At 52.4% G+C, this 14,387-nt stretch overlaps 2 protein-coding genes across 3 annotated transcripts in view; one reads left to right on the top strand and one right to left on the bottom strand.

Moving 5' to 3' along the window:
* Window positions 1-324: 324 nt before the first annotated feature.
* Window positions 325-9,155, top strand: LOC142748220 (uncharacterized). Its single transcript, XM_075855334.1, has 4 exons — window positions 325-631; window positions 5,997-6,155; window positions 6,379-6,545; window positions 6,631-9,155. Exons 2-4 carry the CDS (start codon window positions 6,002-6,004, stop codon window positions 8,011-8,013), a joined length of 1,704 nt encoding a protein of 567 aa, XP_075711449.1. The 5' UTR covers window positions 325-631; window positions 5,997-6,001; the 3' UTR covers window positions 8,014-9,155.
* LOC142748230 (retinol dehydrogenase 12-like) overlaps window positions 9,146-14,387 on the bottom strand; it is a 111,844-nt gene continuing 106,602 nt past the window's right edge. For both annotated transcript variants that reach the window (XM_075855349.1, XM_075855344.1), the window contains exons 3-6: window positions 13,887-13,976; window positions 12,696-12,887; window positions 11,050-11,159; window positions 9,146-9,548 (exon numbers count right to left, since the gene is read on the bottom strand). In XM_075855349.1, coding sequence (XP_075711464.1) covers window positions 9,354-9,548; window positions 11,050-11,159; window positions 12,696-12,887; window positions 13,887-13,976 — 587 coding nt within the window. In that variant the 3' untranslated portion in view covers window positions 9,146-9,353. The remainder of the gene's footprint in view (window positions 9,549-11,049; window positions 11,160-12,695; window positions 12,888-13,886; window positions 13,977-14,387) is intronic.

The raw sequence follows: 14,387 nt of genomic DNA, 5'->3' as shown, positions 1-14,387 counted from the left end.
TATTCTGTATATATATACACTGCACAGTACCACTTCTCCTGTCCTGTATACTGGGTGTAATTCTCAGTATCTGTATTATTCTGTATATATAGACACTGCACAGTACCACTTCTCCTGTCCTGTATACTGGGTGTAATTCTCAGTATCTGTATTATTCTGTATATATACACTGCACAGTACCACTTCTCCTGTCCTGTATACTGGGTGTAATTCTCAGTATCTGTATTATTCTGTATATATGGACTCTGCACAGTACCACTTCTCGGTATATAGGTCGTATAAATTACTATGGGTGGAGTCAGTGACTCAGCAGGAAGTGAGAAGAGAAGTTGTTGGAAGAGGAGAGATCTCTGTAAATCAAAGTAAAGAGAGCGCAGGAGAGAAGAGGAGACATCCAGGGAGTGCAAGCAAAAAACAAAAACAAATCACAGGAGATCGCTGACAGCCTGAGAGACGTCTAGGGGATCGCTGACTGCCCGAGAGACGTTCAGGAGATCGCTGACAGCCCGATAGACATCCAGGAGATCGCTGACAGCCCGAGAGACGTTCAGGAGATCGCTGACTGCGTGAGAGACATAAAAAGAGTTTTGAATTGTGAGAGACGCCTGGATTCTGGCAGTTGAGACCGCAGGTAACAAGAGACAGTCTTTTTCCTCTCTGTTATTTTCTCAGGGTTCCTCTCAGTAATCTCCATATTATTTAGATGAGTCACTGTGACATCACTAGTGCTTGTGTGCCAGCTGCCTGACACTGTGCTTCTCCATGTCCACGCTGCCACCTGGTGTACACCTGTCTGCGCTGCCCCCTGCTGTACACCTGTCTACGCTGCCCCCTGCTGTACACCTGTCTACGCTGCCCCCTGCTGTACACCTGTCTACGCTGCCCCCTGCTGTACACCTGTTTACGCTGCCACCTGGTGTACACCTGTCTGCGCTGCCACCTGGTGTACACCTGTCTGCGCTGCCCCCTGCTGTACACCTGTCTGCGCTGCCTCCTGCTGTACACCTGTCTACGCTGCCCCCTGCTGTACACCTGTCTATGCTGCCCCCTGCTGTACACCTGTCTGCGCTGCCTCCTGCTGTACACCTGTCTACGCTGCCCCCTGCTGTACACCTGTCTACGCTGCCCCCGCTGTACACCTGTCTACGCTGCCCCCGCTGTACACCTGTCTACATTGCCCCCTGCTGTACACCTGTCTACATTGCCCCCTGCTGTACACCTGTCTACACTGCCCACTGCTGTACACCTGTCTGCGCTGCCCCCTGCTGTACACCTGTCTATGCTGCCCACTGCTGTACACCTGTCTACGCTGCCCCCTGCTGTACACCTGTCTACGCTGCCCCCTGTACACCTGTCTATGCTGCCCCCTGCTGTACACCTGTCTACGCTGCCCACTGCTGTACACCTGTCTGCGCTGCCCACTGCTGTACACCTGTCTACGCTGCCCCCGCTGTACACCTGTCTACGCTGCCCCCGCTGTACACCTGTCTACACTGTCCACTGCTGTACACCTGTCTATACTGCCCCCGCTGTACACCTGTCTACGCTGCCCCCTGCTGTACACCTGTCTACGCTGCCCCCGCTGTACACCTGTCTACGCTGCCCCCACTGTACACCTGTCTACATTGCCCCCTGCTGTACACCTGTCTACATTGCCCCCTGCTGTACACCTGTCTACATTGCCCCCTGCTGTACACCTGTCTACACTGCCCACTGCTGTACACCTGTCTGCACTGCCCCCTGCTGTACACCTGTCTACACTGCCCACTGCTGTACACCTGTCTACACTGCCCACTGCTGTACACCTGTCTACACTGCCCACTGCTGTACACCTGTCTACACTGCCCACTGCTGTACACCTGTCTACACTGCCCACTGCTGTACACCTGTCTACACTGCCCACTGCTGTACACCTGTCTACACTGCCCACTGCTGTACACCTGTCTACACTGCCCACTGCTGTACACCTGTCTGCACTGCCCCCTGCTGTACACCTGTCTGCGCTGCCCACTGCTGTACACCTGTCTACGCTGCCCACTGCTGTACACCTGTCTACGCTGCCCACTGCTGTACACCTGTCTGCGCTGCCCACTGCTGTACACCTGTCTACGCTGCCCACTGCTGTACACCTGTCTGCGCTGCCCACTGCTGTACACCTGTCTGCGCTGCCCCCTGCTGTACACCTGTCTACGCTGCCCACTGCTGTACACCTGTCTACGCTGCCCACTGCTGTACACCTGTCTACGCTGCCCACTGCTGTACACCTGTCTACGCTGCCCCCTGCTGTACACCTGTCTACGCTGCCCCCTGCTGTACACCTGTCTACGCTGCCCACTGCTGTACACCTGTCTACGCTGCCCACTGCTGTACACCTGTCTACGCTGCCCCCGCTGTACACCTGTCAACGCTGCCCCCGCTGTACACCTGTCTACGCTGCCCCCGCTGTACACCTGTCTACGCTGTCCACCTGTCTACGCTGCCCCCTGCTGTACACCTGTCTACGCTGCCCACTGCTGTACACCTGTCTACACTGCCCACTGCTGTACACCTGTCTACACTGCCCACTGCTGTACACCTGTCTACGCTGCCCCCTGCTGTACACCTGTCTACGCTGCCCACTGCTGTACACCTGTCTGCACTGCCCCCTGTACACCTGTCTACGCTGCCCCCGCTGTACACCTGTCTACACTGTCCACTGCTGTACACCTGTCTATACTGCCCCCTGTACACCTGTCTATGCTGCCCCCTGCTGTACACCTGTCTACACTGCCCACTGCTGTACACCTGTCTGCGCTGCCCACTGCTGTACACCTGTCTACGCTGCCCCCGCTGTACACCTGTCTACGCTGCCCCCGCTGTACACCTGTCTACACTGTCCACTGCTGTACACCTGTCTATACTGCCCCCGCTGTACACCTGTCTACGCTGCCCCCTGCTGTACACCTGTCTACACTGCCCCCTGCTGTACACCTGTCTACACTGTCCACTGCTGTACACCTGTCTACGCTGCCCCCTGCTGTGCACCTGTCTACGCTGCCCCCGCTGTACACCTGTCTACACTGTCCACTGCTGTACACCTGTCTACGCTGCCCCCGCTGTACACCTGTCTACGCTGCCCCCGCTGTACACCTGTTTACACTGCCCCCTGCTGTACACCTGTCTACGCTGCCCCCGCTGTACACCTGTCTACACTGTCCACTGCTGTACACCTGTCTATACTGCCCCCGCTGTACACCTGTCTACGCTGCCCCCTGCTGTACACCTGTCTACACTGCCCCCTGCTGTACACGTCTACACTGTCCACCTGTCTATGCTGCCCCCTGCTGTACACCTGTCTACACTGCCCACTGCTGTACACCTGTCTACACTGTCCACTGCTGTACACCTGTCTACACTGTCCACTGCTGTACACCTGTCTACACTGTCCACTGCTGTACACCTGTCTACTCTGCCCCCTGCTGTACACCTGTCTACTCTGCCCCCTGCTGTACACCTGTCTACTCTGCCCCCTGCTGTACACCTGTCTACACTGTCCACTGCTGTACACCTGTCTACGCTGCCCCCGCTGTACACCTGTCTACACTGCCCACTGCTGTACACCTGTATACGCTGCCCCCTGCTGTACACCTGTCTACGCTGCCCCCGCTGTACACCTGTCTACGCTGCCCCCTGCTGTACACCTGTCTACGCTGCCCCCGATGTACACCTGTCTACGCTGCCCCCGCTGTACACCTGTCTACACTGCCCCCGCTGTACACCTGTCTACACTGCCCCCTGCTGTACACGTCTACACTGTCCACCTGTCTACGCTGCCCCCTGCTGTACACCTGTCTACGCTGCCCCCGCTGTACACCTGTCTACACTGTACACCTGTCTACACTGTCCACTGCTGTACACCTGTCTACTCTGCCCCCTGCTGTACACCTGTCTACACTGTCCACTGCTGTACACCTGTCTACTCTGTCCCCTGCTGTACACCTGTCTACACTGTCCACCTGTCTACGCTGCCCCCGCTGTACACCTGTCTACGCTGCCCCCGCTGTACACCTGTCTACACTGTACACCTGTCTACACTGTCCACTGCTGTACACCTGTCTACACTGCCCACTGCTGTACACCTGTCTACGCTGCCCCCTGCTGTACACCTGTCTACGCTGCCCCCGCTGTACACCTGTCTACGCTGCCCCCTGCTGTACACCTGTCTACGCTGCCCCCTGCTGTACACCTGTCTACGCTGCCCCCTGCTGTACACCTGTCTACGCTGCCCCCTGCTGTACACCTGTCTACACTGTCCACTGCTGTACACCTGTCTACGCTGCCCCCTGCTGTACACCTGTCTACGCTGCCCCCGCTGTACACCTGTCTACACTGTCCACTGCTGTACACCTGTCTACGCTGCCCCCTGCTGTACACCTGTCTACGCTGCCCCCTGCTGTACACCTGTCTACGCTGCCCCCGCTGTACACCTGTCTACGCTGCCCCCTGCTGTACACCTGTCTACGCTGCCCCCGCTGTACACCTGTCTACACTGTACACCTGTCTACACTGTCCACTGCTGTACACCTGTCTACACTGTCCACTGCTGTACACCTGTCTACTCTGTCCCCTGCTGTACACCTGTCTACACTGTCCACCTGTCTACGCTGCCCCCGCTGTACACCTGTCTACACTGCCCACTGCTGTACACCTGTCTACGCTGCCCCCTGCTGTACACCTGTCTACGCTGCCCCCGCTGTACACCTGTCTACGCTGCCCCCTGCTGTACACCTGTCTACGCTGCCCCCTGCTGTACACCTGTCTACGCTGCCCCCTGCTGTACACCTGTCTACGCTGCCCCCTGCTGTACACCTGTCTACGCTGCCCCCTGCTGTACACCTGTCTACGCTGCCCCCTGCTGTACACCTGTCTACACTGTCCACTGCTGTACACCTGTCTACGCTGCCCCCTGCTGTACACCTGTCTACGCTGCCCCCTGCTGTACACCTGTCTACGCTGCCCACTGCTGTACACCTGTCTACGCTGTCCACTGCTGTACACCTGTCTACGCTGCCCCCTGCTGTACACCTGTCTACGCTGCCCCCTGCTGTACACCTGTCTATGCTGCCCCCTGCTGTACACCTGTCTATGCTGCCCCCTGCTGTACACCTGTCTATGCTGCCCCCTGCTGTACACCTGTCTACGCTGCCCCCGCTGTACACCTGTCTACACTGTCCACTGCTGTACACCTGTCTACGCTGCCCCCTGCTGTACACCTGTCTACGCTGCCCCCTGCTGTACACCTGTCTACGCTGCCCCCTGCTGTACACCTGTCTACGCTGCCCCCGCTGTACACCTGTCTACGCTGCCCCCTGCTGTACACCTGTCTACGCTGCCCCCTGCTGTACACCTGTCTACCTGACATGACAGAGAGCACCCAGGAGGCAGTGCAATGATTGGGCCGTGTCCAAAGGTCTCATTCACACGAGCGTGTCCGAATTACGTCTCCAAATACGGGTTGTTTCCATGCATGTGACGGTCCGTGTTGTCAGTGCGGTTTCCACGTGTCATCGGTTTTTCTCGTCCGTGTGCTTTTAAATAACGGACCGCACACTGACCGATGCCACTTAATGGTGCTGTGTAAAACTCGCCGCATGTTCTATTCTGGTGCGTTTTCGCGCATCAGGCTGCCCATTGAAATCTATGGCTGCGTGAAAGACACGGACCCCACACGGGCGACATCCGCGCGCTGCCCGATTTTAGCGCATCGGTTGCTGAAGAAATGCAAGAAAAAAAAGTTAAAGCAAGAAATGCGGCGGAGAAACACCGACGAGAAAAACGGAAACCGCACGCGGCACGGACAGTCACACGCATGAAAAACTGCACGGACGCGTCATGTGAATGAGGCTTTCGATTGCACAGGATATTGTCACGTGCAGGGAGGGCCCTCAGAGACACTGCCCGGGGCCCGGTCTATACGATCTATCACCACCAGTAACATGTGGCCCCTCTCTCCCCAGGACGTATGATGTCTCAGAGCAGCGATGTTGTGAGTCTCACCAGTCTGTGTCTGCAGAACATCGCAGAGAACATGCAGAGCGTCTGGATGACGGACTATACTGACAAGTACATGGAGGACTACAATTTCATGTACATTGAGGGGCCCTTCAACCAGCTGGGTGAGTACGGCCCTGCAGCTGTAACGGAGCACGTTATTACCCCCCCCCCGGACTAGATACATTGAGTTAGATACACTCCATAACACTTTGACCAGACACTGGCCCGCACTGATTATTTACCCCGGTGCCCGTTTACTTGCCGCCCTAGGTAATTGTATTAGATATCCTCTGCACCTGTATATGATTTGCGATCTTCAGACTCCTCATTCTCCATCTTCCACAGCTGGGACTTTGGTGCAAGAACTGATCAGGATCCTCGGGGACTCTCATAAGTTGACTAAGGCCGGACTCCACCTGCTGCTCCAGCCTCACCTGACAGAGCTGAGCCTCCGCTCATGTGCTGGACTTGTCAATAAAGCCATGGCTCAGCTTGTGACTTTGCGCTGTAAGGTGAGTCCGTCCCCCAGATGTCTCCCTCGCCCTCGGCCCTTCTCCCATGCACATTTATTGACTTCTGTCCTCTGCTCCTTGACAGTTCCTCACATCTCTGGACCTGCACTCCTGTAACCGTGTCCCTGCCGCCTCGCTGGTCTCTCTTGTGGAGCGTTTGCCTCGCCTGCTGACGCTCTGCCTCTCGGACACCCAGAGTGATGCCCTTGTCTTGGCCGCCATTGGTACGTTTTGTCAGAGACTCCGGGAACTTGACGTTTCGCGATGTAGGAAGATCTCCCCACCCGCCCTGCTGTCCTTGGTGTATAATGTAAGAAGTGGCCAGTTCTGCTGCCAGGCTCTGCGAGTTCTGCTCCTGCAGGATGTGAAGCCGCAGGGCAGCCCTGAGCAGTGGGTGTTCGCCTTATGCTTTGCATTACTGGCCCTTCCCAGACTTGAGCAGCTCACCAACCCTTCTCTTGCCGATGCCATGCGCCTTATATATGTCAGCAACTTAACCCCATCTGGTTTCCCCCCTGAAAACTTTCCCTCATTGGCGGAGGTTGCCAGAACCAGGGCAGGGAGAGAGGATACGAGCAAAGGACAAGCGGCTATACAGAGCTCCGCACCAACCGTCCATGAGCACAATCCCCGTACAGTCCGGGTAGAGGACGCTCGGACGGTCGCACATCACACTGCACTACGGCTGAAGAAGCTTGAAGACCTTGATGAAGCGGATGTGTCCATATTCGGATCTCTGTGCCAAGGTCTGGAAGAGGTTGCCATCTCTCTGGGGAACCAGAACGAACATTTATGGAGTCTCGTCCAATGGCCGAACCTCACTCACCTGATCCTGCACTGCCCTGAACATCCCCGAAGGAGCCTGGAGGAGATCCTGAGCAGCATCCATCCCGTCAGTAAGAGCCTGCGCCTCCTGTCATTGCAGAATCTGCTCTGGTGCCATGAAGACTCGTTGTCCACCCTGTTAACCTGGTGTCCAAACCTGCGGAGCTTTGAGAGTCACTTCACCGTGCTCTGCCATAATGTATCCCACAATGCACCTGAGCTTCTCCCCTGGCCGGGTGACCCTCTGCCGCTACCTCTCCTGCACACCTTCAGCCTTCTTCTGGAGGGAGAAGACCTCTTGCAGTCCATCTTTCAGCATAAACTTGGGGGGCTCTTGGTATCTCTTCTGAGGGGGTGTCCGAATTTGAAGTCTCTGTCACTCTGTGGGATTCCTACTCTCCTTGATGGGGTGTTTGAGGTCGTTTATGGGTCAAAACAGTCTCAGCCCCTCCAGGGACTCCGGGAGGTGTCACTGTGCAGCAGCAACATCACCCAGTGGGGTGTATCCCTTATACTGAGGGCGAAGAATGACCTAAGGACCCTGGACTTGTCTCACTGCAAGGACGTGACGTGCCGAGACTACCACAGGCTACAGGAAAGGGCGCGAAAGGACAAGCGGAACGTCAGCATCACATGGCAGTGACGGCGTTACTTTCTATATTCGTCTACGTAGTCCACCACGCGGTACAGGGAGCGCTGCTACTCTTCAATGATCAGTGGCGTCACTACCGTAGAGACAGACCATGTGACTGCTGTAGAGTCCGTGGTGAGGGGAGGGCCGGCACTAAACGACTTCACAACCAAGTTACAACGTTTCCAGCAGCCGCCACTAGGGGGAGCTCACTGCATGGGGGTCTTTACAGCTTCCATTGAGGGGATGTCCCACCAAAAACTTTTTATCACCTGTCCACTGACGGAAGCAGCCGAGTACAGTGTTCAGCTATCTCCGTCAGTCCCATAGAGAATGAATGACGTGGTAGCGTGCACGCATGACCACCGCTCTATTCAAACCGCTCATAAGACCCTCATTCTGATGATTGCCGGGGGTCTCAGTCATCGGCCCGCAGCGATCATCCTTCAGACAGGTGATACATGTTTTTTGTAGTATAAATGTGTAGTGGTAATCGGAGTTTTATCATGTGCTGTCTGGATTGGTGTCTGCTCTCAGTAATGTAGTATTTGAATGTGGACTGAGGGAGATATGACATCATGAGGGTGTGGTCAAGAGAAAGTATGACATCATCATAGTGACCTGCCTGAATAACCCGCTCCTCCTTACACTAGTGCACTGCAGCACATGAACGCGGCCGTCATTAATCCCCCTGATGTCGCTGGGTACCTGCCCTACACACATCCGATGATGAATGAGCCGGAAATTCACATATGAAGGGAAGTCTTCTCCTGAACATCTACGTGTTCCTCATATCCTTACAGCCCACATTGTACGGCCCAGATCTACTTCAAGGTGTGTTGCTTAAGTCCCTGTCCTAGATTATAAGCTCTTGTGGGTCAGGTCTTCTCCATGGAGTCCCTGTTATCTAGATTGTAAGCTCCTGTGGGTCAGGTCTTCTCCATGGTGTCCCTCATGTCCCTGTTATCTAGATTGAAAGGTCCTGTGGGTCAGGTCTTCTCCGTGATGTCCCTGTTCTCTAGATTGTAAGCTCCTGTGGGTCAGGTCTTCTCCATGGTGTTCCTCATGTCCCTGTTCTCTAGATTGTAAGCTCCTGTGGCTCCGGACCTCTATTTTATATGAAATGATTACGCCTTTGCACACGTTACACATTACACACATTTTTATTTATTGTATTTGCTCCTGTGTATTCATTGATTTCTTGACATTATTGAGGTTCTCAGATGGTCACGTCCTGCAGTTCTTGCTCCATTTTTAGATTTGTGTCCCATAAGTGGAGAAATCAAGAACCTCAGGTCTCATCTCAATCTCTACAGCCAATGGGGAATCCTAGTGGTTTCGGGAGACATTGGTCATTTTTCCAGGTGCACATTGAGATTAGTCGCCGACTCGCATGCCTCCCATAGTTTCCTGTTGACGGCCGGATCCCGAGTCTTATCCGAGGGCAGCACTATGGAGCAGTCACTGTCTATGTACTTTCCCGTCAGCCCCTCGGCCTCCTCTGATACAGAGCAGTAGATGGAGCTGGCGGCTCCTTCTTCAGCGCTCTACAGGTGAGACAGAAAGAGGACGAGCGGAATAAGATGGAGGAAGGAAAAGGGAGGTAGCATGAGGAACGGTGATGGGGCAGAATGCATGGGACAATATTAGGGGACATGGGATTCAGGAGAATCGAGAAAGGAAGAAAGAGATGAGGCAAGAAGAAGAATGAAGGAGGCCGCAAGTTAATGGAGGGGGCAGGACATAAGTAGGACGGGGTGACGGGTAAGGACAGGAAGGCGAACAGGAAATGGAGACAGGAAGAAGAAGGAGCGAGGGCAGAAGGGGAGACAGCAAAGGAAAGAAATCCGACAAGACGGAAGAAACAAAACAGCAGAAACGTCATGGATGAGACATAATGGAATAGTTGTGGAGGCAATCGGTCAGGAAGGTACGAGGGGAAGGACAGAAGTGGTGGAAGGAAACTGATAAGGAAGGGATTGAGTAAGACAAGACAAGGATGAAACACGGGAAGCGACACACAGCGGGGGAGGGAAGAGGAAGCTGGATGGAAATGGAGGGTAAGGCAGGAATTATAACAGATGTGAGGAGTTAAGCAGGATGGGGAAGGTATAGAATAAACAAAGAAATGAGGGAAGAAGTGATGGGCAGTGAGGAAATTGATGGGAATGGAGCGGGCAGAACAAGGAAGATGGGAAGGTAAGGGACACGACAAGGAAGGGAATGGGAAAGGGAGGATTCAAAATGGAAGAGAAGAGGAAGACAGGAAGGAAGAGAAGAGGAAACAGAATGACAAGAGGAAAGATAAGGCGAGAAGTGTGAAGGGGAAGTGACGAGGGAAGAAGAGACCGGAAGGAAGAGAAGAGGAAACAGAATGACAAGAGGAAAGATAAGGTGAGAAGGGTGAAGGGGAAGTGACGAGGGAAGAAGAGACCGGAAGGAAGAGAAGAGGAAACAGAATGACAAGAGGAAAGAGAAGATGTGAAGGGGAAGTGATGAGGGAAGAAGAGAGAGAAAGGAAGAGAAGAGGAAATAGAATGACAAGAGGAAAGATAAGGTGAGAAGGGTGAAGGGGAAGTGACGAGGGAAGAAGAGACCGGAAGGAAGAAAAGAGGAAACAGAATGACAAGAGGAAAGAGAAGATGTGAATGGGAAGTGATGAGGCAAGAAGAGACAGGAAGGAAGAGAAGAGGAAACAGAATGACAAGAGGAAAGAGAAGATGAGAAGGGCGACGGGGAAGTGAAGAGGGAAGAAGAGACAGGACAGAAGAGCTGAGGGAAGAGGATGGGTGAGGACAGAAATGAATGGGGAACACATAAGAGACGTACATGAAGTAGGACACAAGTCAAGGATACATAACGTAGAAGCAGCAACTGATGGAGAAGGATAGAGTGAAGCATAATGACACGGAATGAAGGAGACAGGACGGGTCATAGGCTGAGGTCATAGGTTGTAAGGTGGGAGCACAAAAACCTGAGCCCCGATAGAAGATGGGAGCAGGTATTTTAATCAGATTATTTATGTTGGTCATGTGACCGCGTTCTGACCTTAAAGAAGAAGAAGCCAACAATATTGAAGATGAATCGTAACAGGAAGTTGTAGTTCCTCATGGCTTCAGTCATGACAATCCCAGGGTTCACGCTGTTCACAGTCACTCCTAAAGTTATAAAATGACATGGACTGTAATAACGTCACGGGTCTATCACGCTCCATGCCCACCAGTACATGGTCCAGCCCAGAACGTCTCCTGCATCTCCCGGCTGCCATATTGTGCTCCATTCTGTATGGCACCTGTGTATGGGATTTATTCACAAAGCCATATGTCTAGTGTAAGATCCATATATTTCATATTATAGGACTGAGGGACGGACAAGAGGACGTAATATATTATAGAGCCTGGAAATGTTCAGCATCTTGAGGGTCAGACTATAGATAGTCAGTGGGACTAGGCAAGAGGTCATAAGACTCTGATCATCAGTCAGCTGGTGGTCACTATGGTAGAGGTCACTATGGTAGAGGTCACTATGGTAGAGGTCACTATGGTGGAGGTCACTATGGTAGAGGTCACTGTGGTAGAGGTCACTGTGGTAGAGGTCACTGTGGTAGAGGTCACTGTGGTAGAGGTCACTGTGGTAGAGATCACTATGGTAGAGGTCACTATGGTAGAGGTCACTATGGTAGAGGTCACTATGGTAGAGGTCACTATGGTATAGATCACTATGGTATAGGTCACTATGGTAGAGGTCACTATGGTAGAGGTCACTATGGTATAGATCACTATGGTATAGATCACTATGGTATAGGTCACTATGGTAGAGGTCACTATGGTAGAGGTCACTGTGGTAGAGGTCACTGTGGTAGAGGTCACTGTGGTAGAGATCACTGTGGTAGAGGTCACTGGTATAGATCACTATGGTAGAGGTCACTATGGTAGAGATCACTATGGTAGAGGTCACTATGGTAGAGGTCACTATGGTGGAGGTCACTATGGTATAGGTCACTATGGTAGAGGTCACTATGGTAGAGGTCACTATGGTAGAGGTCACTGTGGTAGAGGTCACTGTGGTAGAGATCACTGTGGTAGAGGTCACTGGTATAGATCACTATGGTAGAGGTCACTATGGTAGAGATCACTATGGTAGAGGTCACTATGGTAGAGGTCACTATGGTGGAGGTCACCGTGGTGGAGGTCACTATGGTATAGGTCACTATGGTAGAGGTCACTATGGTAGAGATCACTATGGTAGAGGTCACTATGGTAGAGGTCACTATGGTGGAGGTCACTGTGGTGGAGGTCACTGGTAGAGGTCACTATGGTAGAGGTCACTATGGTAGAGGTCACTGTGGTAGAGGTCACTGTGGTAGAGATCACTGTGGTAGAGGTCACTGGTATAGATCACTATGGTAGAGGTCACTATGGTAGAGATCACTATGGTAGAGGTCACTATGGTAGAGGTCACTGTGGTGGAGGTCACTGTGGTGGAGGTCACTATGGTAGAGGTCACTGTGGTGGAGGTCACTATGGTATAGGTCACTGTGGTAGAGGTCACTATGGTAGAGGTCACTATGGTAGAGGTCACTATGGTAGAGATCACTATGGTATAGATCACTATGGTATAGATCACTATGGTAGAGGTCACTATGGTAGAGGTCACTATGAATAACTCTCCACCTCCGCTTGCTCTGATCTCACCTGTTCCTTGCAGCCTCTTGGCCAGCTCCTTGGCACAGATGGTGTTCATTAACTTGGTGTCGTTGTAGGAGTCATTCAGCCGGTTCTTCTGCAGATTCTTCCCCGACAGGTTGCTGGTGTCGATCTTGCCTAGTCCATGCATGAATGACGACAGGAAGACGATGCGGCTCGGTGCTGTTCGCTTCAGGAGGTCTGATGGACGAGACAGAGGATTACGGCCCCACATGTATATAAATAAACCCAATGCCCCAAAACGTGCCCTCGAGACAAAGCCCATCCCCCATCTTATATTTAGTGCTATAGTCGCTGGCGATTCGTCATGATTATCAGCGTTTCTTTCGATAGTCAATGTAGCACAATTCTTATAGGTTCTATGTCGTGTTTCTGGACGTCAAAGAGCCGTCAACCTCCACTTCTAAAGGCCACCATCTTCGTGGACACCCGGTCAAAGCCTCACACTGTATTCATTACTGTGCCAGCCTGACTGTCCACACAAATATGTCTGCTCCTCATGGGACAAAAATATTCATTGGTCATGTCTAGTATGTATAGATAAGATAAAACATGGATTGATTGGTCATGTCTGCTGTGTATAGATAAGATAAAACATGGATTGATTGGTCATGTCTGCTATGTATAGATTGGTCATGTCTGGTATGTAGAGATCGGATAATACATAGATTGATTGGTCATGTCTGGTATGTAGAGATCGGATTATACATGGCTTGATTGGTCATCTCTGGCATGTATAGATAGGGTAATACATGGATTGATTGGTCATGTCTGGTATGTATAGATTGGATAATACATGGATTGATTGGTCATGTCTGGTATGTATAGATTGGATAATACATGGATTGATTGGTCATGTCTGGTATGTATAGATTGGATAATACATGGATTGATTGGTCATGTCTGGTATGTAGAGATCGGATAATACATGGATTGATTGGTCATGTCTGGTATGTAGAGATCGGATAATACATGGATTGATTGGTCATGTCTGGTATGTAGAGATCGGATAATACGTGGATTGATTGGTCATGTCTGGTATGTAGAGATCGGATAATACATGGATTGATTGGTCATGTCTGGTATGTATAGATTGGATAATACATGGATTGATTGGTCATGTCTTCTCTGTATTGATCTTACCTGCAATGAGGTGTTGTACTAACAGGTGGTACTTACCCAACAACAGGCTGGTGAGCAGGAAAGCGCCGAGATGATTTGTGGCAAATGTGAGTTCTAGTCCCTCAGAAGTTAAGGAGAACGGCAGTCCTGAAATAACGTGACACGACTTTAATTATATTTCCATTTATAAGTCACAATGTGAGAACTAACACTGATTATGTAAATGATGCAGAACCAGCAAACGCCATCGTATAAGCCGAGCACCGTGTATGTCAGCGTGTGGCACCCGAGCACCGCGTATGTCAGCGTGCGGCACCCGAGCACCGCGTATGTCAGCGTGCGGCACCCGAGCACCGTGTATGTCAGCGTGTGGCACCCGAGCACCGTGTATGTCAGCGTGTGGCACCCGAGCACCGTGTATGTCAGCGTGTGGCACCCGAGCACCGTGTATGTCAGCGTGTGACACCCGAGCACCATGTATGTCAGCGTGTAGTACCATGTATGTCAGCGTGTGGCACCCGAGCACCGTGTATGTCAGCGTGTGGCACCCGAGCACAG

Source organism: Rhinoderma darwinii, chromosome 1 (genome assembly GCF_050947455.1).
Source record: "Rhinoderma darwinii isolate aRhiDar2 chromosome 1, aRhiDar2.hap1, whole genome shotgun sequence".
In the NCBI taxonomy this organism is placed as follows: Eukaryota; Metazoa; Chordata; class Amphibia; order Anura; family Rhinodermatidae; genus Rhinoderma; species Rhinoderma darwinii.
This window is presented reverse-complemented; position numbering and strand designations above follow the sequence as displayed.